The 26,390-nt window shown below is 47.7% G+C and overlaps 1 protein-coding gene across 2 annotated transcripts in view; it reads left to right on the forward strand.

Moving 5' to 3' along the window:
* The window catches only part of MAP2K1 (mitogen-activated protein kinase kinase 1), a 79,703-nt gene that overhangs the window by 48,266 nt on the left and 5,047 nt on the right, over nucleotides 1–26,390 (forward strand). For both annotated transcript variants that reach the window (XM_029237627.1, XM_029237626.1), the window contains 2 exons: nucleotides 22,335–22,459; nucleotides 25,106–25,307. In XM_029237627.1, the coding sequence (XP_029093460.1) occupies nucleotides 22,335–22,459; nucleotides 25,106–25,307 (327 nt within the window). The remainder of the gene's footprint in view (nucleotides 1–22,334; nucleotides 22,460–25,105; nucleotides 25,308–26,390) is intronic.

Raw genomic sequence — 26,390 nt, forward strand, 5'->3', positions numbered from 1 at the left:
CCTCTCCCGTTGCGGAGCACAGGCTCCGGACGCGCAGGCCCAGCGGCCATGGCTCATGGGCCCAGCCACTCCGCGGCATGTGGGATCTTCCCGGACCGGGGCATGAACCTGTGTCCCCTGCGTCGGCAGGCGGACTCTCAACCACTGCGCCACTAGGGAAGCCCCATGTGGAATCTTTTAAAAAAGAAAAATCCCAGCTCATAGAATAGACTGGCGGATGCCAGAGGCAGGAGGTGTTTGGGGTGAAATGCCTGAAGGTGAAAAGGTACAAACTTTCAGCTATAAATAAGTCATGAGATGTCAGAAACAGCATGCTGACCATAGATAATAATACTATATCGAATACGTTAAAGTTGATAAGAGAGTCGACCTTAAAAATTCTCATGAAAGAAAAAAAAATGTACTTATATGTGGTGACAGATCTCATTTAGACTTATTGTGGTGATTATTTCACAATATATACAAATAACGAATCCTTATGTTGTACAGCTCAAACTACCATAATGTTATATGTCAGCAATAGCTGAAGGAAAAATAAACTATGATATCCTTGGAACAATAAAGTATCAGAACTAGTTGTGACTTCTGAAAACAAACGGGTAAAAGATTTGAACAGACACTTTACTAAAAAAGATATGCGAATGGCAAATAAGCACATGAGAAGGTATTCAACATCATTAGGGAAATATAAGTTAAAGCCACAATGAGTTACTACTACACACCCACTAGAATGTCTGTAGAGAGTAACTCTGTTATTGAGGACGTGGAACCACAGGAGCTCTCGGTCACTGCTGATAGGAATGTGAAACGGTGCCGTTGTGCCAGAAAACAGCTTATCAGTTTCATAAAATGTTAAGCATGTATCTATGATACACTCAACCATTTCACTCCTAGGATTTTCCCTAAAGAAAAGAAGAAAGCAGAGGTCCAATCAGGCCCTTGTACCTGAATGTTCATAGTAGTTTTATTTGTAATCGCCGAAAACTAGACACAACCCAAATGTCCGTCAACAGTTGAATGCATAAACGAATTGTGGTATACCCATACAATAGTATACTGCTTAGCAATAAAAAGAATAAACCGTTGATAACTTGCAGCAGTATGGATGAATCTTAAAAGAGTGATGCTGCATGAAAGAGACAAAGAGCTGTGTCACATACTGTGTGAATCTATTTACATAATTCTAGAAATTGCAGACTAATCTGTAATGACAAAATACAAATCAGTGGTTGCCTGGAGAATGAAGGAAGGGGAGGAAGGGAAGAATTGCAAAGGAGCATGAGGAAACTTTGGGGGGTGATAGATATGTTTATAATCTTGATTGTGGGCATGGTCATATATGTACTCATCAGGTGAGTATATGGAGTTAAGTATACGGAGTTTATTGTATGAAAATTATACACCAGTAAAGCTGTAAAAAAGCAAGAAGCAAAAAAAAAAAAAGAGAGAGAAGTCAAGTTGTTGAAAATCAGTGATAAAGAGAGATTCTTAAACACAGCCAGGGAAGGGAACAGTCTCTTTGGAAAACAGTTTGGTAGTTTCTTTTAAAATTAAACCGTACAACCCACCAACTCCATTTCTCAGTATCAACCTAAGAAAAATGAAAACATTTGTCCGCACGAAGACTTGTGCACAAATGTCATAAGCATCTTTATTCATGATAGCCTCAAACTAGAAACAACCAAAATATTTCACCAGCTGAGCAAGTAAACAAATTTTAATATATTCGAACAGCGGAATACAGCTCAACAATAAAAATGAACAAATTGTTGATACACACAACTTGGACAAATCTCAAAAACATTATGCTGAGTGAAAGAAGCCTTATAGAAAATAGTCCACACTGCATGATTCTACTAGAACTGTCAGATTTAATCCATAGTAACACAGTAATAAAGTAGATCAGTGGTTGCCTGGGGATCTGAGGGGCTGGAGTGAGGGTGAACTTCAAAGCGGCATGACAGAACACTCTGGAGTAATCAAAACATTAAATTTTGATTTGGTGGTGGGTTCACAGGTGTATACGTTTTTTCAAAATGCATCAAACTATACACTTAAAATGCAAAACTGTAGAAAGCCTTCTGCTTTCTAACTACACTGGCTACATTTTGTCTTCTTTCCACTGACAATTAAAAGTGTCAGTAGGAGGTATGGTATGGCTTGAGGCGGGGGGCAGTTTTCCAGCAGTTTATGGACCTTAATCTGTGTTTTTTTAAAGACCTCTGTGTTTTATGTTAGAATATTTTAGTGTGTCAATTTCTAGGAAATAGGAGTAGCTGAGAGGAGAGGAGGAATCAACATTTCTTGAGCGTGGGGCTGTGTTCTGGGGCTGCGAATAATATGTGTAATCTCACTTAGAGGGACTCATGAGGTCAGTGTTGTAGAAGGATCTGGTGGAGTAAAGGTGTTCCATTCCATTCCATCTATAAAATGGAATCCTCTTGCCTGCTCCTAGGTTGCTGTGAGGATTAATGAAATTACATATGGAAAGCATCTGGCAAGGTGTTTTGCATATAGAAGGGCCTAACAAATGCTAATTGCCCTTCTTATTCCTTTATATAAATTGTGAGGAAACTGAGATCCAGTGAGATTGAATTCCTTTTTTGAGCTGCACCTTTGCTCCTATTACTGCCTTTCCTGGCAATGCTGATTTTCTAATCCCCACCCCACCGCCTCACACTCATAACTTTGTTAGACTAAGTCTGCTCATCCTTTTTTTTTTTAATATATCAGTATATCATGTCTATGTTTTTTTTATTGAAGTATGGTTGATTTACAATGTTGTGTTAATTTCTGCTACACAACAAAGTGATTCAGTTATACGTATATATGCATTCTTTTTTTTCATATTCTTTTCCATTATGGTTTATCACAGGATACTGAATGTAGTTCCCTGTGCTATACAGTAGGACTTTGTTGTTTATCCATTCTATATGCTAATCCTTTTTTAAGTATTATGGCACGGAGGCTTGGGAGTCAGCCAGTTAAAGTTGAAATCCTAACTCCCTTACAGATAGGGTGTATAAACTCTCTGAGTTATTTATTCATCTGTAAAATGAGGATAATTCATGCCAAAGAGCGATAATTGCAAATTATATACTTATATAGTCGTGAAAATTAGTCAAAGTCGTTAATGAATGATAGCTAATTGTAATAATGTTACTGTTTAGCTCAAACATCTCTTCTTACAAGAAGCTTTCCCATGAACGAGCCCCTTCCCTAAGTGGATTAAGTGTTCTGCCTCTGTATTCCTTTGACACAGTGTCCATCCCTTTCTTGTAAAAAATAATGATCATTGTTTACTGAGGACCTGTTATGTGCCAAGTGCTGTATTAGGTGCTTTATGCAACTTATCTCACTTACTATTCCAAACAACCTTCTGAAATAGGTGTTTTTCCTGTTTTATAGATGTAGAAACCAAAGCTCAGAGAGTTTATATGTCTCTCTCGCTACTCTGTGAATTTCTTCAAATCAGGGAACACGTCGAATTCATCTTTGTATCCTTAGTCCCCAACATGATAGCAGACTAGCTCCTCCTGAAAGGTCTGTTAAATGGGTGGGTGTGTGACTGACTTGTGCCAGAACACACAGGAATCAACAGTGAAGCTGGGCTAAGAACCCACGTCTTCTGCTTTTAACCCAGTCATGAATCTAGTCCTGGTTTTTTCTCTACCATGTGCCTAGTATGTGCCATGCTCTGCGTTGCTGATGGAGGGCTCACTTTATTTTCCTTGCAAAGAGAGGAAGGTTTCAGCTCATTCCTGGAATAACCAGCTTGCTTTCCCCTTCCGCCTGGTGCTGCTGCTCCCACTCTCCCAGGAATTTCTTTTCTGGCTCCACCAGTTATTGCTGTTTGGCATGCAGAGCTGCTTTGTGAGCCAGACGGGTCTCTGGACAGATGTCTTGGTGGAGGGTTCACTCCCTGCCCAGCCGAGAAGGGGTAGTAGCTAGAAGGACTTCTGCTCCAGTGAGCAGTGTGTGTGCAGGCAGCCCTGGCCTGGCCGCTCAGCTTTTCAGCATCCTGCTGTTTGTGGGTCTTCTCCAGAAAGAATCCTGAAAGAATTCACTGGAAGACCTGGCCTGGAAATGGTACTCTTACACAACTCGATTCCTTAGCCAGAAGCACAATGAGTGAACGATTCCTGGAAGCTGAGAATGAGAGAGAGAGACTCTCTGCCTCTGTCTTTAGGCTTTCTCACTGCCAGTAAGTTCCTCCTCTGCTCTAAATATATTCTTTCCTGATGAAATTTAAACTCCATTTCTTCTCATTCTGTCCTTGAGGAAAAAAGGGGAAGAATAAAGAGGCTTTTTCTCTGCCTCAGGTTTTTAAAAATTCTTTACTTGTTGATACTGACTTAGTGGGGATAGCTCAGTGATTATTTCAGTTAGTTTTTGCTGTGTAATAAACCACACCAACACTTAGTAGTTTTAAAACAACAACAGCTTATTACCTTGTACAGTTCTGTGGGATGGCAGGGCCTTCTTCCCCATGTTTTCAGTCATCCTCTGGGAGGCTAAACCCTTGGCTTCTTCCCATGACGGTCTTAGGGTTTCAGTAGCAAGTATTGGTAACCCCAATACCCAAGCACCATTTAAGCATGTGCTTGTGTCAGGTTTTTTTGTAATGTCTTACTGGCTAAAGCAAGTCACGTGGCCAAGCCAAGATTCAGAAAGTAGAGGGATGCACTTTATCTCTTGTTGGGAGGAGCTACAAAATATTGTGGCCAGTTTTTTCACTCTGTCACAGTGATAGAAGTTCAGGGTTCTAATGCTGACTGTGCTACTTACTGTGTAACCTTGGGCGAGTAATTTAACTTCTCCAAACCTCAGAAAAGTGGAGAAAATAGAGCCTACTTAAAGGTTGTGAGGATTGAGATAACGCCTGCAAAGCACTTAGAATAGTGCTTGACACATGGTAGACACTTAATGTATGTTAGCTGCTGCTTAGCAGATGAATTAGTAGGTTTTTATGACTGCCAACAACAGAAACCAGCCTAACTTGGTTTAGGCTTCTCAAAACATATTCACTGGAAGGAGCCTGGAAAAGTATAGAGAAGGCTTTGAAAAGCTGAACCCCCAGACTGTGTTGGGATAGGGACCAGGGAGGGCTGCTCTGGTTTGGGTGGCTGGGTCACTCAGGCAGAAAAGCAGCTGCCCGAGTCCACGGCTCCCGCAGGGATGCTGCTGCTGGGCCAGCGGGCCCTTCTTCGCCTCACTGGGGGGGGGGGGGGGCTGCAGGCTGAGTCACCTCCCACAGGGGGCCACCGTGACTGCCCCTAAGCATACGCTCCCACGACAGTCATGCAAGTATCAAGCGACCATCCCTTCCTACTGAGTGTGGGTACGGGTTGGCACATCCGTGGGCAAAGGTGACAGGATTTTAAATTATTAGGTTGAAAGTGATGTCTAGGTGTGCCCTGTTCTAAGTAAAACTAATGTACAAAAGTAACTTTTAGCACAAGTTGCCCTAGGGGCACTTCTTTGCTTTTTCAAAACATTCACTAGAGGATTTTTCAAATCCAATTTCTCACAGACTCTTCAAGAAGGCAAGCAAATTATATCAGTTTGATTCAAACTTTTTTTTTTAGGGGGTGGGAATATGTCAGTGATACAAAATTAGGCATACCTGCACTTACAGATTACTTTTTAAGTGAGAGGAAGTACAATAATGGTATTTGGGGGGTGAGCAACTGTTTTCAGGTACCGTTTAGGTCCTGTTTTTCCAGCTAGGTAGTAGCCTCTTGAAAGTTTTTCAGTTTCCTTTCTCCAACCAAGTGAGCGTGTCCTGATGCTAGTGAGCTGCACTGCTGTGAGTGTGCCTGTGGCTGCCTTTCCTATGTTTCTGATGTGTCCATGCTGTACGGGAACCCGGAGATCAGGAGGTTCTCACTTTGGTTCCTGAAGTGCTTGGTCTCTGCCATCGCGGAACAGGACTTCTTGGGCAGGACAAGTAGAGGCAGTATTCCCCGTGTCTGAAGTTGTGGCCAGCTATTCTGGATTTCATCCATGGTGAAGCGGTCCACTGTGATCTGCCTTGGTGTCGTGCGGACATTGTATTCTGTTTCCTCCGGGTGTACAAAGGGAGCAGCCGTCTGTGTGGCTCAGCCTGGTGTGCGTGGCTTATGGGCTGTTGGTCGGGAGGTGGGGATTAGATCTGTGGTCCCTCTGGGAGTGTACGTTTTCTCTGAAATCTCTGGGTGACATTCTGGTGGATAGTCGTGGGTAGGTACACACACATGTTCCTCTGTGTTTACTTGCCCTTCTCGTAGACGTTTCCCCCATCAAAGAAAAGTTAATTCGTATTGTAAAATATTCACTGAGTACCTACCAAGTGCAAGGTACTGGGTGAGTCACTGCAGAGGGCATAAAGATGGCTCATAAATGACTTGTGTCCTCTGGGGGCTTAGAGTCTAACAGGGGAAAAGAGACATATCTGTAAGTGATTCTAATGCGTGCGTGGTGGAGCACAGCCAGTGTCATTGTTCTGTGCATGAATTGCCATGCTGCCAACTGTCAAATAGAATCTGATGTGATATAATTAGTCAGGATTCTTTGGCTGTGTCAGGCACCTAACTCAAGATTACTTAATCAAAAGAGGGAGTGCATTGGCTTGAGTTACCAGGAGGTCCAAAGGCAGGGATGAATATGGGGTTGAAATGATAGCCTCAGGACTCTGGTCACCTCTTGGCTTTACTCCTCCTTATGTGGGCTTCCTTTTCAGTCAGATTCTCTCCACTGGGGGCAGCACGGACCTCACTAGCCCGATACTTCTAGTCCTTAGTGCTCCGTATCCCAGAGAAAGCTCCGCCCAGCCTCTCAGCATCTAGGTCAGCGCTTGAATCACTCGTTGGCTCTGCTTGGAGACCCCGCCCAGTCCTGGACCATTTGTTGTGTCCAGGGGACTAGAGTAGTGTGGTGGGCCATCCTGAGTTACGAAACCACCTCTGGGGCAGGATTGATGGGGTCCCTTCATTGGCACCTTAGCAGGAACACTCGCTATTGTGGAGGAGCATATCCCAAATGAAAAAGAGGAGTTCTATAACTAGACGATGGGAGGAACAGATTCTGAAAGCAAGCAAATTACGGTGAAAAAAGCTGTCCCACTATAGATAATATTAAGCATTGGGTCAGAAAGACAGAAAACTGCTAACACAGGATCAAAACAATAATTAAGCGTTTAAGGCAGGGGTGGGCAAAATGGGCAGCGCACAGCCTGCTGGCTATTTTTGTATGGCCTGCAAGCTAAGATTTGTTTTTCAGAATTTTGTGACACATGATAATCATGTGAAATTCAAATTTCGGTGTCCATCAAGACGTTTTATTGGAACACAGCCAGGCTTATTTTAAGTGTTGTCTGTGGCTGCTTTTGTGCTGTAATGGCAGAGTTGAATAGTTGCTTGTGAAAGAGATTGTGTGGCCCTCAAAGCCTTAAAATATTTGCTCTCTGGTCCTTTCACAGAAGAAGCTTCCTGACCACTGAGTTAAGGGGAAGAAGAATCCCCCAACTGAGAAAGCTTTAGAATTTAAGCACAAAAGTCAGCTGTGAGTTGATTAACTTGAGGTGCTTCATGAAAACGGTGTATGACATGGGTAGGAGAGAGGGTATTTCCCCGATCCTGGAGCTCTGAGAGGGCTTAGCTCCAAAGGTTTCTGTGTAGTCTTTCCACTTACTGTGGCAGGAGGTCAGAGGTCTAGTTCAACCAAAGCTGACCTAAGTAGTTAGGCTATGAGTTAAGGTGTGTATGGGGGGGCTCAGATGCAGCTGTGCTTCATGCCATTTAAAGCAGTGATTTGCATTGCCAGCCTCCCATGCTTCTTAGCCCCCTGTCATTATCAAGATCTTGTTTTGGGACTTCCCTCGTGGTCCAGTGGGTAAGACTCCATGCTCCCAATGCAGGGGGCCCGGGTTTGATCCCTGGTCAGGGAACTAGATCCCGCATGCATGCTGCAACTAACAGTTTGCATTGCCACAACTAACAGTCCTTATGCCCCAACTAAGAAGCCTGCATGTTGCAACTAAGAAGTCCACGTGCCACAGTTAAGAGTCCACGTGCCGCAACTAAAAAAGATTCCCTCATGCCGCAACTAAAAGATCCCAGGTGCCGCAACTAAGACTCGGTGCAGCCAAAATAAATAAATAAACAAACAAACAAAAAATCTTGTTTTGATTAAGACCCTGAAGAAGCATTACGTGATTTAGATCAATGCAGAGTTCATACAACTTAGCTGGTGAATAATTTCTGCCTTGGAGTTGCTGGCAGATGAAGAGCAGTAAACGCTGAGGACAGTGTTAAATTAAGTCTCAGGTTATTTTTCTCTAACTTCTGTCAGATGAAGTGGTGTGTAATCTCCCTGATCTTTATGCCCAGCACTGAATTAGTGGCCTGGGCTGTAGTGTACCGAGAAAGCTGGCCTGAGGGGACGCCAGCCAGACTGTGATTGGAGCAAGCTGCGATGGTTCTCTGCAGAGCTAGAGTCGTTTGTACCTTGGGACCTTCCGGCTCCGAGGACCCTCCAAAAGAGTTCCTAATTGCCTGGGATGAAGAGTTTTGTGAAAACAAGGAGCTCTCAGGTCAGGATGAGATTTAAGCCCTCTGCAGAGACTATGAGAGTGTTTTTGGATCCTAGGCCTGGGGACAGCTGGGAGTCTCCAAGGCACTTCGAGGGACCCCAGCAACAGCCTCCAGAGGAACAGGGTCCTCACAACAGTCAGGATTTCAACCTCTAAAGTCTTCCTCTCCCTTCATTCAGACTTGCCATTGGCGCCGATAGGCAAGATTTGAAGTGGCCCAAGTTTGTTTTTGTTTTGTTGTTTTACAAGCTGTTGGTGGCAGACGCGCATGTAATGAGTTTCTGAGTGGCTGCTTCAGTGACCCTTGCAAGGCACTGTCCTCCCTGCCAGAGCTTTCCTGGCGTCCTGCCAGCCAGGCTTCCCTGAGGAGAGTCAGGGTGGCCCCTGAGGCTGCGCACAGGGCTCTGTCCTGAGCACAGTCCCTGTCCGTGTGTGGCAGGGGAGAGTCATCTGAGTCTCAACCCATAGGTTGCCCGTGGTGTCCAGCGGGTGGCCTTGGCTACACGTCTGCTTCCTTTGCCTGCCACTCTCATCCCCCAGCCGTGTGGCGACAGCCTCAAGGGGGCAGTGAATTTACAGGGAGAACAGATTTCTTTGGACTCTGTCTAGACTGCCCCACCTTACAGATGGAGAGAAACAGAGAGTGGCTGATTGATAGCTGGAATCCAGTATGTGGTCTCTGGTTAGAAATGTGAGTCACGGGGCTTCCCTGGTGGCGCAGTGGTTGAGAGTCTGCCTGCCGATGCAGGGGACACGGGTTCGTGCCCCGGTCTGGGAAGATCCCACATGCCGCGGAGCGGCTGGGCCCGTGAGCCATGGCCGCTGAGCCTGCGCTTCCGGAGCCTGTGCTCCGCAACGGGAGAGGCCACAACAGTGAGAGGCCCGCGTACTGCAAAAAAAAAAAAAATGTGAGTCACGTTCTCTAGAATTACCTCAGTGCTAGACCCACAGCGATGGATTATGCCTCCAGACAAGTTTGTTTCTTAGCATCTCAAGTGAGGCAGATGGGACGCTGGAGGAGGGAAAGCGCTTCCTCAGATCCCTTTCGGGAAGCATCGTGGAGGAGGTGGTATTTGGGCTGAGCTCTGAAGCATAGGGAGAAGTTACGCAAGTGACAGTGTCAGTGAAAGGAATTCCAGGTAGAGGGAAACACATGAGTCATGATGACACACAGGCAGGGAAACATAGATATATGTCCTTGCAGGAAATAGCAGGTCGTTCGGGGTGTTTAGAACAAAGGATTCCTGGTGGTAATTGGTGGGAGTTAAGTGAGAATTAGTTGAAGCGATTGAGGAGGGTCTTCCCTGCCATGCGCAGGGACTGGATTTTAGCCTGGACAGTGGGGAGCTGAGGGGCACTCCTGCACAGGGAAGGGAGGCGGGAGGCAAGCTGTCCTTGGAGGAGGAGGCCTCTGGCTGCTGCAGCTAAGGTGAGGCGAGAGGGGAGAGAGGTCAGTTAGGTGGCTGTTGACATGGTTCCGGAAGAAAGAACGTGGGTCTGAGTCAGGGTTAGTCACCGAGTGGAGGGTGAAGAGGACACAGGTTGGGAGAGATTATCCTGCAAAGCCCCTGAGAGCAGAGGCCAGGTGCTGGTATGGACGGATGGGGAAGGCAAGGGAAGGAAGCCGCAAGGTTTGCCCCGTGGCCCTCCCCAAGGCGGGTGGTGGAAGGGACCCAAGGCCTAAGGCTGTGCCTCTTCACTCTAGGAAAGACCTGCTACCCTAGGCTGTGAGGTGATCCCGGCAGAGCTGTGTCCCGTTCCTTCTCACATCACAAAGCCTCATTTCTAAGGGAAACTCGGGGCTGGGGGTACTGCCGCTCTCCCCAGTTACAGATAACTTCCTGAGGAGGACTGTGGGCCCAGGAGAGCCGGTTTGACTTGGAAGTCTGGTGACCTGGTGACCAAAGAAGGGGCAGATTTTGTTAACCACTGCCCTAGCAAGGCGGAGCCCAGCTCACCACGCCCAGCGCTACAGAGTGACAACGTAGTCTATTGGAGCGTCTCAGCTTGAGGGTGGGAACCAGCATTAGGCTTAACAGCACCGGGTTAATTAGAAACAAACATGGTGGGATTTGCTTTTTCCATTTGGAAACAACATGTTTCAAAATTTATTGTTGGAGGTGCCTGCCGCCTTGTGAAGTGTGTGCGGTGCTGTCATTGGCTGGTAGTGGCAGGCAGTGAGTCCTCAGAAAGCTGCTACCCGCCAAGTGGCCTCAGAGCCACTACTTCCCTTTCCCTTTAGCGTCCTGGCTGCGGACAGAACCTCATGGAAGCTTCCCTCAGGCTCGGCCATTGGCTCCCTGAGTGATCCTGTCAGAGTCCCTCATCACTTCTGAGCCTTACCTTCATTCATTTAGCGGTAATCTTGCTTCCTTCTCCATCTCCTGGAACTGTCCTCAGGACCAGATGAAGAGGAAACTCGTGGACCATGTGTGTGTAACAGAGTCAAGTTTGTGGCGTTTAAAAGCACATTGAGGGGCTTCCCTGGTGGCGCAGTGGTTGAGAGTCCGCCTGCCGATGCAGGGGACACGGGTTCGTGCCCCGGTCCGGGAAGAACCCACATGCTGAGGAGCGGCTGGGCCCGTGAGCCATGGCCGCTGAGCCTGCGCGTCTGGAGCCTGTGCTCCACAACGGGAGAGGCCACAACAGTGAGAGGCCCGTGTACCGCAAAAAAACAAACAAACAAACAAACAAAATTTATGAATGAATTGACATAAGGTCTGGAATTTGCCTTAAAATATTTGTTCCCTCCCACCCCACGAAGGAAAAACTGAGGGTTTTGGTTGAAACAAGACTGGCAATGCGTAGATAATTGTTGAAGCTGATGTTGGGTACATGGTTACACTCTACTTTTGTGAATGTTTGGATTTTTGAAGAGGAAAAAATGTGACTAAAAGAAGGTGGCAAACCTACTGACATGATAAGTGACATACATGGTAAGAGCTCCAGGGAGAAGGGAGCCTTGTGGGTGTAGAGGGGTCAGGCGAGGCTTCCCGGAGGAGGTGGAAGCCTCTTGGTGAGGATTCTTTGTTACAAGTAACAGAAACCAACTTGAGTCAGTGTAAACAGAACAGAGGACTTCCTTATAAGGATCTGGGGGCCCTTGGGCAGCCCAAGGGCCAGATGTTGCCAGTGCTCAGGAAGGGACGGGGCAGGGATGGAAGACCACTGGGATCCCAGGCCACCTGTCTCCGTGTTGGGCCGCCTTGTCCTGCATGCTCTGAAGCTTGGCTTTCTCTGCTTTGTCCAGGGGCAGGAGGAAGGGCTCCCACCCCCACTGCAGCTCCCAGCGAGCATCATGTCCATCCCAGACACAGCCCAGGCCCAAGTCCCTGAGTATTCTAGCAGAACGTACCTGGAGCAAATAGTTGGTGGAGCTCCCTCCTGTAGGTGAAGGGAGGTAATTAAGGGGTTACTTTTGAGGTAACCCTTTCTCCCCCCTCCCCTCCGACAAACAGAAAAGACTAGAAGGATGGTAGAATAAATATGAATACAGAAGGCATCTGGATTAGAGACTAGCAAGAGTGAATGATTCAGAGACTATTGGGGAACAGCATGGATCCTCTTGGCACTGACGGGGTGGGGTGGGGGCTTGGGGAGGGCCCACATAGGTAGGAACCCCACCCAGCAGGACCTGATTCTCTCTGTTGCTTGTGTTTTTTCTCAAACAAATGTTAGCTCTTATTTTTGCCCCAAGCTTCAGAGACATTGAACTCTACATTCTGTGTATCTCATATGTAGTTCCTCTTATTTACTGAGCCCTTAGTACCTACCATCAAGTAGGAATTACTGTTCCCACCTGACAGCCAAGGAAACAGGCTTCAGGAGGCTCTGTAATTTGGCCTCCTGCAGGGTCACACAGCTCCTGCTGGTAGAGCTAGGATTCAAATCCAGATCTGCCTAACCCCAAAGTTGGTGCTACCATTTCCACACCACACTGTATACCTACTTAATGTAATTTTTGATGCCAATTGATGGTAAGAATCAGTGAATGTTAGGGTTCTTGGTTGTTGGTGAACACGAATTAGCTCAAACAATAAAAGAGGTTTTTTGTTTTTGTTTTTTGGCTTAGCTCACCAAACCTCAGGAAGAATAAGAATGCAGTCTGGCCTTAGGGAAAATTGTGTCCAAGCACTCAAATGCCATTAGCTGCTATACTTCAATTATGGTGTGCGGTCGGTTCTCTATACCTGCATCCTTGGATTCAACCAACCTGCAGATCGAAAATATTTAGGAAAAAATAATTCCAGAAAGTTCCAAAAGGCAAAACTTCATTTACATAGCATTTACATTGTATTTATAACTATTTACATTGTATTGGGTATTGTAAGTAATCTAGAGATGATTTAAAGCATTCAAGAGGACGTGCATAGGCTATGTGCAAATACTGCATCATTTTATATAAGGAATTTGAGCATCTGTAGATTTCGGCATCCCGGGGGGTGGGCGGGGGTGGGGGGTGGGGGGGAATGTCCTGAAACCTGCTAATTCTCTCTCATTTGTTTCTCTTCTGATGTTGGCTTTATTCTCTCAGGCCAACCGTCTCTACCACATGGGAACCACTGCCTCTGGCTTTAGTCTCATTATCAGGGAGGCAAGATCTTTTCCCAGCTTCTGTTAGAAAATCCTAAGGAAGGGCTCTAATTGGACTAATAGTGGTCACATACCCAGACCCGCCAGATCACCATGCCAGGGGATGGGGGAATTGGGAGTGGCCCAGCCTGCATCAGGGGACAGGGTTCCGATTGTCACGCTCCACCTGGAGCAGCTGGTTGGAGTCAGGGAGGAGCACTTCTCCCAGCTAGTGTATGTGGTGGGGAGGGTCCTTCTCAGTAGGTCACACAGGATGTTCCCGCTCCACTTAGCTTACGTTTGTCCTTACCTGGCAAGAGCGAATGACTTCCTAGGCATTTCCTTTAGGGCCTGTCTCAAGCTAAGCTAGGAACGACTGGTGAGTGACCTTGACTTCACGGGTGAATCATGCTGACCCTGACCCAGGCACAAATGGCAATGCCTTACTTTGGTGCAGCTTGGATCACCATAACTATGGTGATATTATTAGAAATTCTCTCCCACTTTCCATTTAAAAATGAACAGATCTCCGACCTACCTCTACCGTTCCTTTTTCCATCTTTTTTTTAAAACTTCCTCTCCTCCTGCTGAGCAAAATTAGCTTTCAGCAGGTCAAAGCAGGTTTTTAGCTAATTTCTCTTTCTTGAAGTACAGATAATAAGCATCCAAGTGAGCCAGTGTTGTTTTTCTGCCCACAGGCGGTTGATTGGCTTTGTGATAGACTGGATATCTGCTTGTCTCCTGAAGTCGCCCACATAGTCTAGAAGGGGAAGTATACTGCTCTAAGGCGTGTTCTTTTAATGGGAAGGTTACTCTGTGGTCTTTGGCAAGTGGCTTCTACTTGAGCCTTAATTTCCATATCTATAATATAGGGCTGCTCTGCCATGCATTAGTATGGGTTCATTAGAAATGAGAGATCAGGGAATCCAGGATCCATAAACTCTTGCCTTTACTGCCCCCTTTTCTCTTTTCTTTTTCTTTTTCTTTTTTTTTTTTTTTTGCGGTACGCGGGCCTCTCACCGCTGCAGCCCCTCCCGTTGCAGAGCGCAGGCCCAGCGGCCACGGCCCACGGGTCCAGCTGCTCCGCGGCACGTGGGATCCTCCCGGACCGGGGCACGAACCTGTGTCCCCTGCATCGGCAGGCGGACTCCCAACCACTGCGCCACCAGGGAAGCCCCCCTTTTCTTTTTCTCTCTCCCTTCTCTCCCTCTCCCTTTATTGTAACCCCTATACCTTTTGCTGTAGCTGTTGTTACTACCTGATTTCAAATTTGTGCTGATGAAAACCAAATCCTGAACTCTTGCAACATCATCTCTTGTTTAATGGTCAGCATTTGTGTGTCTTTTGGGTCAGGGATGAGCACTGCATTTGCAGACAGGGGTGCACAAAGGTAGAAAATGAAAGCATTTCAAAACTAATGAATCAGGGACTTCCCTGGTGGCACAGTGGTTAAGAATCTGCCTGCCAATGCAGGGGACACGGGTTCGATCCCTGGTCCGGGAAGATCCCACATGTCTCGGAGCAGCTAAGCCTGTGCACCACAACTACTGAGCCTGTGCTCTAGAGCCCGTGAGCCACAACTACTGAGCCCACATGCCACAACTACTGAAGCCTGTGCACCCTAGAGCCCACGCACCGCAACAAGAGAAGCCACTGCAATGAGAAGCCCGTGCACCGCAACACAGACTAGCCCCCACTCGCCACAACTAGAGAAAGCCCACACGCAGCAACAAAGACCCAACGCAGCCAAAAATAAAAAATTAAAAAGAAAGAACAAAAAAAAACCTACTGAATCTTGGGAGGGAAGCAGAAATTGAAATGCAGTTGCTGGACGTGGTTGCAAAACTCTTGAAAGTGGAGAGATAAAAATAGCTGCTTGTTAGGACCTGGCACACGTGCTCCGAAGGCTCACTGTTTGAACTCACTTGTTAATCAGGAGGTGGGAAACAGCCTCTAGTTCCTGCTGTCAGCATGTCTCTTGCAGTTAAACTTGTCAAGGAGGAGGATAATGAGCTGGGGCTGAGAAGGAAGCGCTTTGCTCACTAAACTGGAGCTCAGAATTATTTTCTCTCACAACCAGATTTTAAGGATTTCAGCCTACCCCATGTCAGCTCCTATTCCCAGATAAAGCTTGTTTCATTGGTAATGTGAGTGACCCCCCCCCGCCTGCTTCCCAACCACAACTTTTTAAAAAATTGAGATACAGTTGACATATAACATTGTATTAGTTTCAGATATAGAACCTAATGGTTTGATATACATGTATATTGTGAAGTGATTGGCCACAAGAAGTCTAGTTAACATCCATCACCTTACATAGTTACAATTCTTTTCTTGTGATGAGAACCTTTAAGATATACTCTCTTAGCAACTTTCAAATATACAATATAGTATTGTTAACTGTACTCACCATGCTGTGCATTGCGTCTCTAGGACTTATTCATCTTATAACTGGAGGTTTGTGCCTTTTGACCGCCTTCACCCACAACTTAGTAATGGCTTTTCTGAAACTTTGGAGTACAACCCACTGTGGTTTGCCGTTTGCTCTGTTGTTGAGACCCAGATTAGCTAGCCTCTGGATAAACAATCTATGGCTTCTACTCTGGCCTCTGCCATTACCTTACTTTGTAACTTTGACAGATAACTCCCAGACTCTGGGCCTCAGTGTTTCTCGTCTGTGCACAGGGGTTAATAATGCTTACTTCACACCATTGTTGTGAGGATTAAAGAAGACAATATATTTAAAAGGCCTGGCATAGTAGGTGCTCAATGAACCAGAGCTGTTGTGATGTGTTCCGAGGTTGGCTGGCTTCTAATTGGTTGAGTTCTGTCTCCCCTGGTGGTGACAGCCTGGACAGGGACAGGGACCTGTCCTTCTTACTCATAGCTCAGTGCAGGTACTTTATTAGTGTTTATAGAATAAACAAGTGACCCCGCTGAATTCTTTAATCCAAAGAGGAGTAGAAAATGCTTAGAAGTCGGGGCTTCCCTGGTGGCTCAGTGGTTAAGAATCCGCCTGCCAGTGCAGAGGACACGGGTTCGAGCCCTGGTCCGGGAAGATCCCACATGCCACGGAGCAACTAAGCCCGTGTACCACTACTGAGCCTGCGCTCTAGAGCCCGTGAGCCACAACTACTGAAGCCCACGCGCCTAGAGCCCGTGCTCCGCAACAAGAGAAGCCACCGCAATGAGAAGCCCGTGCACCGCGACAAAGAGCAGTCCCCGCACGCCCCAACTAGAGAAAGCCCACGCGCAGCAACAAAGACCCAACGCAGCCAAAAATAAATAAATTAATTAATTTAAAAAAGAAAGAAAATGCTCAGACGTCAAGTTAATATCATGTGCTCATGGGGGAAATATCAGGAGGCTTTGAATAGTGGTTATTTCTGGTGTAGAAAATATCAGAGAAGAAAATACTATCTTCCACTTAGTTTTTTCATAGCACCTCCTTAATCATTTTTGAAGAAGGAGGGTTTATCCATCTTCATTGCTGCAGAGCCGGGGCAGGATCTGGGTCTCAGACCGTAGCATCTTGCAGGTTTCCTAGGGAAGCTTGTCAGCCTGGGAGCTGAGAGAGTGGTGGATGCTTGCTGCGGAATACAGAGTGTCCCACCACACGCTGGGGCTCCTCCCAGCCTCACTCTCCTAGCATTGGAGGGTCAGAAAGAGAACCCAAGGCCTGAAGAGGCCTCAGGGAGTAGAGAGGGCTTGCGCCTGTGATGTGAACAATGTTTGAGGTTGCTGCTAGGGAAGATGTGGCAGGAAAAGCCCGATTAAACCTCCCAGGGCTCCAAAGCATGGCAGTATTCCATGCTGGGAAGGGCACTCAAAAGAACCAGGCGCCTGGATGTAGAGGTGAACGGGTGGGTGGGAAAGGAGGAGGTTTTAGGGGTGGGGACCAGCACAGAGAGGCAGGCGAGCCCCAGCCTGGGGAAGGTGGACACGGAGACGTGCTGCAGCAAGAAGTTGCAGAAGTGAGCAGGACAGAGGGCTTGGAAGGGCAAGCCGAGGGGCCTGGACCATACTGCGAGGCAGGCTGTGTGCGGGGGGCTGTCCCACGGGAGGAGTGCCGGTCACTGTGCAAGACAGGCTGGGGGAGGAGTTGCTGGGCACGGGAGCAGAGGAAGGAGAGGTGGTGACTGTGGGAAGCAAATGCAGGAGGCTGACAGTTGGAGGAAACAATCTCTCTGGCCTTATCTGACCTCTTTTCTGCCCATAGAGAAGAGCCCGACTTGGCTGGGGCTGCCGGGAAGGAGCATGTCCTGGCCTGGCTGCTCTGGCCACACGCTCTGGAGTGGAGTGGAGTGCCCAGGTGTCCAAGCAACTTCTTGTCAGGCCTTCAGGGTCACCAGGAGGGGCCGTGTGTGTGCATCTGCCTTCCAGGATGGATGTGGTCCAAGCAGGGAGACCCCCCCCTGAGGGTTTCCCTCTGCTCCACTCTGGCCCCCACCCGCATGGATCTCTGCAGCCTCTCAGGCAGCGAAGTTCCCTGGGGCAGGTGGCGGAAGCAGGAGCCATAGCCAAGGAGGGAGGAAAGTGGCGTTATATAAGTCTGCAAAAAAGGAGGCTGGCTTGCCATGTGACTAGAAATCAGATACAAGGACAGTCACAGAGGCAGTGCAGCCGCTCCGGAGCAGCAGCTGTGGCCTGGAGAGTGGTGTCTCAGCAGCAGGGGGGAGTGAGGGAGTGGGTGTCTGGTGCTGTGAACTGCCTGTCTTAGAGGGCAACCCATGAAAGAATCATTTTTTGTGATCCTGTAACGTGTGTGCTATTTAAATGCCCACAGTTCATTCGATTGATCCTGGTCTCCATCTGGTGAGGTTGCGAGAGCTGGGATTGTTATCACTGCTTTACTGATATACACAGACCACAGACTACAGAAGTGAAGGGACTTGCTGAAGGCTACACGTAGAGCAGGCGGCAGGGCCAGGATTTGAATACAGGTCCCCTGTCTCTGTAGCCAGTGCCACTCTTTTGCTTTATAACAAGGCCTAGCAGGTCATTTCTAAACCGGCCATGGGAACGTTGGAAGGTGAGGGAGCTCAGGGCTTCGTGGTCCAGTTGCAGGAAGGAAAGGCTGGGACGTTCTTCGGTGGAGGGAGGGACTCATGTTGGGGCGCCTCCCTGTGCCCAGCTCTCCCGGCTCCGGCCTGTTACTCAGCCTCACGTCGCACACACTGAACACCGGCCTCCAGGGTCAGGCATCTGTCCTCTGTTGGAGAAGGGTCTTGGTGCTGTGGAGACGAGGACCAAGGGCTCCTCGGTGGGAAGTGTTTGTCGGGGCCGGTCCTAACCCCAGGCTTGGGAAGAAACAAATGAAAAGTTGGTTCCTGAGCCCCTGAAGTTTATAACCTCCCCGTGTGTTTGAAATAATTCTCCAGGAGGCCGAACGGTTCACCACGTGACTTCCCCCAGGTCAGTGCTCCAGGGCCGTCCCTGCACACAGGCCTTCCCTCATCTCCCTGTCGCAGCAGCAGCCCCCTCACTGTCTGGGCTCTTACCAGGTTTTGTTACTATTTTCTTCATGGACTTGAGACCACCTGATGCTACACATTGGTTTGTTGGTTTGCTTAGTCTGTCTCCTCACACTAAAGTGTAAGCTTTGTGACAGTGGGAACTGGGTTAGTTTGCTGGCTGTTGTGTCCCAGGTACGTGTGTGGTGCCGGCATGTGGCAGGAGCTCAGTGGACACGGGAATGAGTGTGTGGCAGCAGGGAGGGTGGGGAGAGGACAGGTCCAGCCATCACAAGGTCTGAGTTCTGGTTCCTGCTCTATCCAATTTTTGCTGTGTGACCTCAGTCAAGTTCCTGGATCCCTTTGGGCTGTAGGCTTTTCGTCTCCACCATGAAGGGGAGGAACCAGATGCCCTGTAAGGCTGTTTCTGACACCTGTGTTCTGAGAGTCTCTACATGAGAGACACGGGAGGTTGCCAAGGGGTTTGGAAAGATCTCGCATCCTGCGCTGTCGTGTCTTGTGACACGTTGAGGGCTGGGTCTTAGAAGACAGCACCCGTGGTGCTGAGTGTGTGCATGTGTACATGGTGAGTTTATCTCCATTCACTCACAGGCATTTTGGAGCACCTCCTATGTACCAGGTATTGTCCTAGCTCTGCAGTTACAGGGGCGAGGCAGATAGCCAACATCCCTGCCCTGGTGGAGCCTGTGGTGGGTGGAGAGAGGCTAGAGCTGGCTGGGGGCTGTGGTTAGGACCTGACCCAGGCTGGGGTTGATGAGGGGAGGTAGGCAGGTGAAGGACTTAACTGGGATATGAGAGGGTGATTTTTTTTTTTTTTCAGTTTACGCTTGGAAAGATACTTAAATGGATCTGTTAGAATCTGTTTAAGGATAAATAAACACATTCATATGAGTATTGAAGGGGAAAATAATAAAATGTTAATAGTGGCTCTGGTACGTTGGAATTATGGGGGTTTCATTTTTTTCCTCTGGTTCTCCAGATGTCCTATATAGTGTCTGTATTACTTCCGTCAGATTCCCTGGCAGGGTTTACGATTTTGCTCCTGGGTTTGGCCTGCTCTTGAGCCGGCCTCATTGTTTGCTTTGCTGATGTCTGTCCACAAAGCCCTGGGGACCTTTACCAAGTCTCAGTAAGTGAGAATTCTTGGCTCTGCTCTGCCTGCTTCATGGGGCAGTTGTTTGAATCAGAGGAGATGGTAGAAGAAAAACATTTGGAAATTCACCTCTTGGCAAAGGGAAGAGCCAGTGGACTAATATTGGTGATGGGAGCCAGGGCGGGCCGCGGGGATGGTCCAAGTGCAGGGAAGGGGAATGGGGCTGGTGCTGGGGGCAGTGCCTTCACCCTGAGGAGCAGCTTTCAGGCCTCCCTAGTTCTCTGGCCTTGGTAGCAAGAGACTCTCCCTGACTAACAGGTAGATGCAGTTGAGCAGGCTGTTAGGGATGTGACTTCAGTGAAAGAGAATCAAGAGCTGGCTCCCAGCCCCTGGCACACACATTTATAAAACCCACACGCTCTGTGCATGAGGTCAATAATAGGAGTTCCGCCACCGCAGCAACACACAGCTCTACCCACCACCAGCCCCTCCTATCAGGAAGCTTGCACAGACCTCTTGGATAGCCTCATCCACCAAAGGGCATACAGAAGAGGCAAGAAGGTCTACAATCCTGCAGCCTGTGGAATGAAAACCACATTCACAGAAAGATAAACAAAAAGAAAATGTGGAGGAGTATGTACCGGATGAAGTCACAAGATGGAACCCCAGAGGGACAACTGAATGAAGTGGAGATAGGCAACCTTCCAAGAAAGAATTCAGAATAATGATGGTGAAGATGATCCGGGACCTCGGAAAGAAATGGAGGCGGGGATCCAGAAGATGCAAGAAATGATTGGCGAGGACCTGGGGGAATTAAAGAACAAACAGACAGAGATGAACAATGCAGTGACTGGAATGAAAAATACACTGGAGGGAATCAATAGCAGAATAACTGAGTCAGAAAAATGGATGGGTGACCTGGAAGACAGAATGGTGGAATTCACTGCCATGGAACAGAATAAAGAAAAAGGAAAGGAGAGAAGTGAAGACAGCCTAAGAGACATCTGGGACAACATTAAGCGCACCAACATTTGCATTATAGGGGTCCCAGAAGGAGAAGAGAGAGAGAGGGGACCCGAGAAAATATTTGAAGAGATTATAGTTGAAAATTTCCCTCACATGGGAAAGGAAATAGCCACCCAAGTCCAGGAAGTGCAGAGGGTCCCAGGCAGGATAATCCCAAGGAGAAACACACGGAGACACATAGTAATCAAACGGACAAAAATTTAAGACAAAGAGATTATTGAAAGCAGCGAGGGAAAAGCGACAAATGGCATACAAGGGAACTCACATAAGGTTAACAGCTGATTTCTCAGCAGAAACTCTACAAGCCAGAAGGGAGTGGCACGATATATTTAAATTGAAGAAAGGGAAAAACCTACAGCCAGGGTTACTCTACCCAGCAAGGATCTCATTCAGGTTCGACAGAAAAATCAAAAGCTTTACAGACAAGCAAAAGCTAAGAGAATTCAGCACCACCAAATCATCTCTACAGCAAATGCTAAAGGAACTTCTCTACGTGGGAAACACAAGAGAATAAAAGGACCTGCAAAAACAAACTCAAAACAATTAAGAAAGTGGTAACATGAACATACATAATGATAATTACCTTAAATGTGAGTGGATTAAACGCTCCAACGCAGAGACACAGGCTCGCTGAATGGAAACAAAAAAAAAGACCCATATATATGCTGTCTACAAGAGACCCACTTCAGACCTCGGGACACATACAGACTGAAAGTGAGGGGATGGAAGAAGATATTCCATGCAAATGGAAATCAAAAGAAAGCTAGAGTAGCAATACTCATATCAGATAAAATAGAATCTAAAATAAAGAATGTTACAAGAGACAAGGAAGAACACTACATAATGATCAAGGGATCAATCCAAGAAGAAGATATAACAATTATAAATATATATGCACCCAAGGTAGGAGCACCTCAATACATAAGGCAACTGCTAACAGCTATAAAAGAGGAAATCGACAGTAACACAATAAGAGTGGGGGACTTTAACACCTCACTTACACAAATGGACAGACCATCCAGACAGAAAATTAATAAGGAAACACAAGCTTTAAATGACACAATTGACCAGATAGATTTAAGTGATATTTATAGGACATTCCGCAAAAAAATAAAAAAATAATAGGAGTTCCTGCCTCCATCCCATCCTCCTTTAGTCTTTGGTCTGTAGCCTCAGCAAGCATCCAGGTCTTATTATGTCTTCCTACCTTATGATCCAGCGGCAGACATTGTGTCTTGCCAACAGGGGCAGTTGAAACAACAGAGCTTGAAATCTTGATTATTCATGGTAACTGACTCCTTCCTGTGGGTCATCTGGCCCAGTCTGGATTCTCAAAGAGTGTAAAACACTGGCTTTTTGTCCCGCTTCTACAGCAGCTTGTCATTCCTCTGCTGACAGCCCTTCCTCGAACCCTGAACGAAGGGCAATAAGGGGCCTTGGTGTCCAGTGCTCCTAAGCCAAGGGCTGGCTCTGTGATGGGGGCTGGGGTGTGTCGTGGCATTCGTGGTCAGGGCTGGTCTGTCTGGGGAGCGCTGACCTTCCCCTTCCCAACCTACCTGTGTCAATTCTCTACTTTTCTGTTTTCTTTTCCCTACAGATGTCAAGCCTTCCAACATCCTAGTGAACTCCCGTGGGGAGATCAAGCTCTGTGACTTTGGGGTCAGCGGGCAGCTCATCGACTCCATGGCCAACTCCTTCGTGGGCACAAGGTCCTACATGTCGGTATGAGCACCTCGTTCCATTTTTCCAGCTTCTTATCTGATCAGGAATAGAAGCCAAGTGGGTGCCTTCCCCTACGGAGCCAGACCCTTGTGCTTGGGTGATGGGGGTGGGTGAGAAAGAACGAGGGATGAGGCATTGTGGTCCCCTCCCAGAGGAGATCAAAGTCTGATAGGGAGATGGTCTTGGCCTTTCACAGGCCTTGGAGCATGGTTGGGGCCCTGGGGCCCTGACTCAGTGGAAGAAATAGTAGGATCACAGCTTCAGCTCTCACTGGCACTTGGATGTTTCCCAGAGCTTGGCTTCCATTCTGAAGACATTGAGCTCCAGCTACCCTCAGGACCTCTGCCTGATCGTCTTCAGACCCTCAGACTGACATGCCCAGACATGCCCCCACCCCACATTGCCCCACCATTTCCATTAGCAGTAAATGGCATCACTGTTTCCTTAGTTTTTCAAGGTAGAAACCTGAGCATCAGGCTTTAACCTCTCTTCCCAGCTCCCCATCCTTTTAGCATCTAGCAACCCCCAACTCCTGTGAGTCTATTCAGAATTGTCTCCCCAATCCAGCCTCTTCTCTTCCTCCTCGCTGCATGTCTCCCAGTTACCTGCCCATCTCTCACCACAGCACACCTACCTGGTGTTTCCTGCTTCCAGCCCCGCTGGCTTCCACCGCGCCCAGGGGTGACATTGGCATGTTCTCTTGCTTCCCCCATACAACCAGCTCCCTGGGGGGCAGGGATAGGGCCGGAGGTGTCTCTGTTGTCCCAAGGGTCTGGTTTGGCTCCTGGCACGCTGTAGATGTTCAGGGAATTCTTGGCAAGTGAGTGAATGTTTGGTTGACTGAATGGGTGAGTAAATGGCTAACATGCTCGTCAGTACGATTCAGAAAGGGGAAATGTGGCTCTGGGTGAGTGCTGGCCAGGGCAGAGTAGAGGAGCATTAGTTGGAGTGAGTGGGAGGCCTTCGCGGAGGTGGAAGGAGGGGCCGGCACGGGGGCTCAGGGCATCTTAGCGCGTTGTGTTTTCTGTACACTCTTCAAGGACTTTCACATCCTGGAGTGGTGATCCTCTTTGATCTATATGGTTGTCCCATGAAGTAAAGATTAGTGTACCCATTTTAGAGACAAGGAAATGTAGACTCAGGGAGGTGAAGTGACCTGCCCACTTCACCTTGCAGAACCGGCGTTGAAAGCCAGGCTTCCTTGCCGGTCAGTCCCCCTTTGCACTGCAGGCTCCCACTTGCCTCTTAGGTAAGATTTGGCAGCTGCTCCTGGCCGCCCTGTGTGGAAGGTCCTGCTCACACCCTCATTCCTTCTTGTCTGTCCCCTGCCCACACTGGCTCCAGCCACTGGTAACATGACTTACCTGGCGCTGACCCACATCGCCACCCCCTCCATTCCAGTGGCTAAAGGCATGAAGCCCATCAGCTCTTCAGCTTCTTCCCTAAATGTCTAAAAACTGAGCAGCTAGCACCCTGGGCTACTCAGCTGCCAACTATCAAGTTCAAAATCGATGAACAGGCCCTGGAACTTATATTGATCCAGGGTTTAGTGGTTTGGGTTTTTGTGGTTACATGGTCAGTTCCAAAATAGTTCAGTGTTGGGGTTAGTGAAAAATCCTATGGGTGAAATGAATTTGATGTCTAAATAAGTGCACGACGGTCAGAATAAAGATTTTTTTTTTTGGTAGGGTTCTTGAAATACATGTACTATTTCAATTAATGCTCAGTAAAAATAATTTTTGTATAGCACTATATATAATATTTATATTTATATATTATATATATAAGAAATATTTCTTTCTCTTTGACTATTCTCACCAATAACAACTCATATTTGCATAACATTTTGCAACATCTAACATACATTTTCATTTGATTCGACCTTTCCAGTGCCCTAGTTAGTAGAGCAGGTATTTTGTTATGTTGTTAGTCCCATTTCATTAGCCCCAGGAAACTGAGGCTCAGGATCACCTAGCTTGTAAGTCCCAGACTTGGGACTTGAACCCAGATCCTTTGCCTTTTCTACTCTTCGATGTTGCCCAAGAACAGTGAGTTAGTGGCAAAGCTGGTCTTAGAACTCAGCTTTCCTTACTCTCAAGGCCAGTGTTCTTTCTACCCACTGATACCTCATTCATGAGCCATGTTCCAGAAGCTTCATGTTTTTGGACTCAGGACTCAAGATGAGCCTCTCATGCTGGGCTTTGGATAAGCTGTCCTGCACATGCAGGACAGTGACGAGGATGAGCAAAGCTGGAGCCACAGCTGAAGCTTAGCCAGGGCCCAGCTGGGTAGGATGCTGTTAGTTCAGGGCAGGTTATAGGGGAGACAGGAGTTAGGGGTCAGACCCACGGGAACCAGGTAGGATTTGGTAGATACAGTATTTGGGGGCAGGTGGGAAGCCAAATTAAAGAGGTTAGTGGAGGTCCTGAAACAGGATGTGAGCTCTGGAGAGGAAGGGGCAGAAGAAGATAAAATGCATCAGTGGACCCAGGGCTGGGACCAAGCAGGGCAGCCCTGCACTCTCTTGCAGTGCAAGCAAGCCTCAAAGGGGCAGGAAGCCCCAGGTATTCATGAGGACTCGCCCATCCCTCTTCTGCGTGGGCCAAGCTAGCTCACAGGTGATAAATGTGTCTGTCTCTCCTACAGCCAGAAAGACTCCAGGGGACTCATTACTCGGTGCAGTCGGACATCTGGAGCATGGGGCTCTCTCTGGTTGAGATGGCGGTCGGGAGGTATCCCATCCCTCCTCCAGATGCCAAGGAGCTGGAGCTGGTGTTTGGGTGCCAGGTGGAGGGAGATGCGGCTGAGACACCGCCCCGGCCAAGGACTCCCGGAAGGCCCCTCAGCTGTGAGTGGCCTGGTGTGGCCCCAGCTTGGCCTGTGGGTGGTCTTTTGCTGTCAGGGGTTTCTGGAGGGCTGATTCTCTGTCTCTGGACCCAGGCTGGGGCATGGGTCTCCAGGTGTAGGAAACTATTATTACCAACAACTTCCTACCATTTGTTGAGTGCCCACTGTGTTCCTGGTACTGCGCCTAGTATTTTTTAGGTATTGTCTAATTTTAAAAATCATGACTTTGTTTTAGGTAGATTTTTTTAAAAATTGAGATAAAATTAACATAACATAAAACGCACATTTTAAAATGTACAGTTCATTGGTTTTTAGTATATTCCTCCATGCTGTACCATCATCACCACTGTGTAATTCAGAACATTTGCATCACCCCAGAAAGAAACCATCTCCATTAGCAATCACTCCCAGCTGCCCCACCCAGACCCCTGGGCAATCACCAGTCTACTTTCTATCTCCATAGATTTGCCTGGCGTTGTCTAATTTTAATAGCACTACTCTAATTTCCATTTTAGATGGGAGGAAACTGACGCACAGAGTGCTTGACTCGCCACATGCGTTGATTTGTTAAGTGGCCCAGTCTGACTCTGAGGTGGTAAGCACTGTGTAGCGCTGCCTGCCTTTCTGAACTGGGAAGGAAACCTGGTGTTGGAAGGTGCTGGCCCAGCTATCATCTCCTGATGTAGCTCCTGCTAGGACGTTCCTGTCTGACCAGGGAGGCCTGGTCTCTACCTCCATGAGGCCCACACGGGAGAGGGCATGTAGGAAAGGAAAAACAGGAGGGCCAAGAGGAAGAGACCCAAGTTCAGGGAAAATGAAAACTAAATAACTCTAAAGGATTTAGTTATTATTTCATTTGCTCCTCTTTGAGTGTAAGGAAGGGGAGAAAGGCGGACATAATTTTACCCATCTCTACAAAACTCAAAACGAGGCTCAGTGGTCAGCTGATTTACCTAAGGTCACAAATCTTGGATGCGGCAGAGCCCAGACTCCAACCCTGGTCAGCTGACTCCGTGGCTTTGGCTGGTCCCCTCTGTGTTCAGGCCTTATCTGTGGCTCTTCTGTCTCTCTTTATCGTCCACGA

Source organism: Monodon monoceros, unplaced genomic scaffold, assembly GCF_005190385.1.
Source record: "Monodon monoceros isolate NGI ecotype Baffin Bay Population unplaced genomic scaffold, NGI_Narwhal_1 Super_Scaffold_21, whole genome shotgun sequence".
Classification (NCBI taxonomy): domain Eukaryota; kingdom Metazoa; phylum Chordata; class Mammalia; order Artiodactyla; family Monodontidae; genus Monodon; species Monodon monoceros.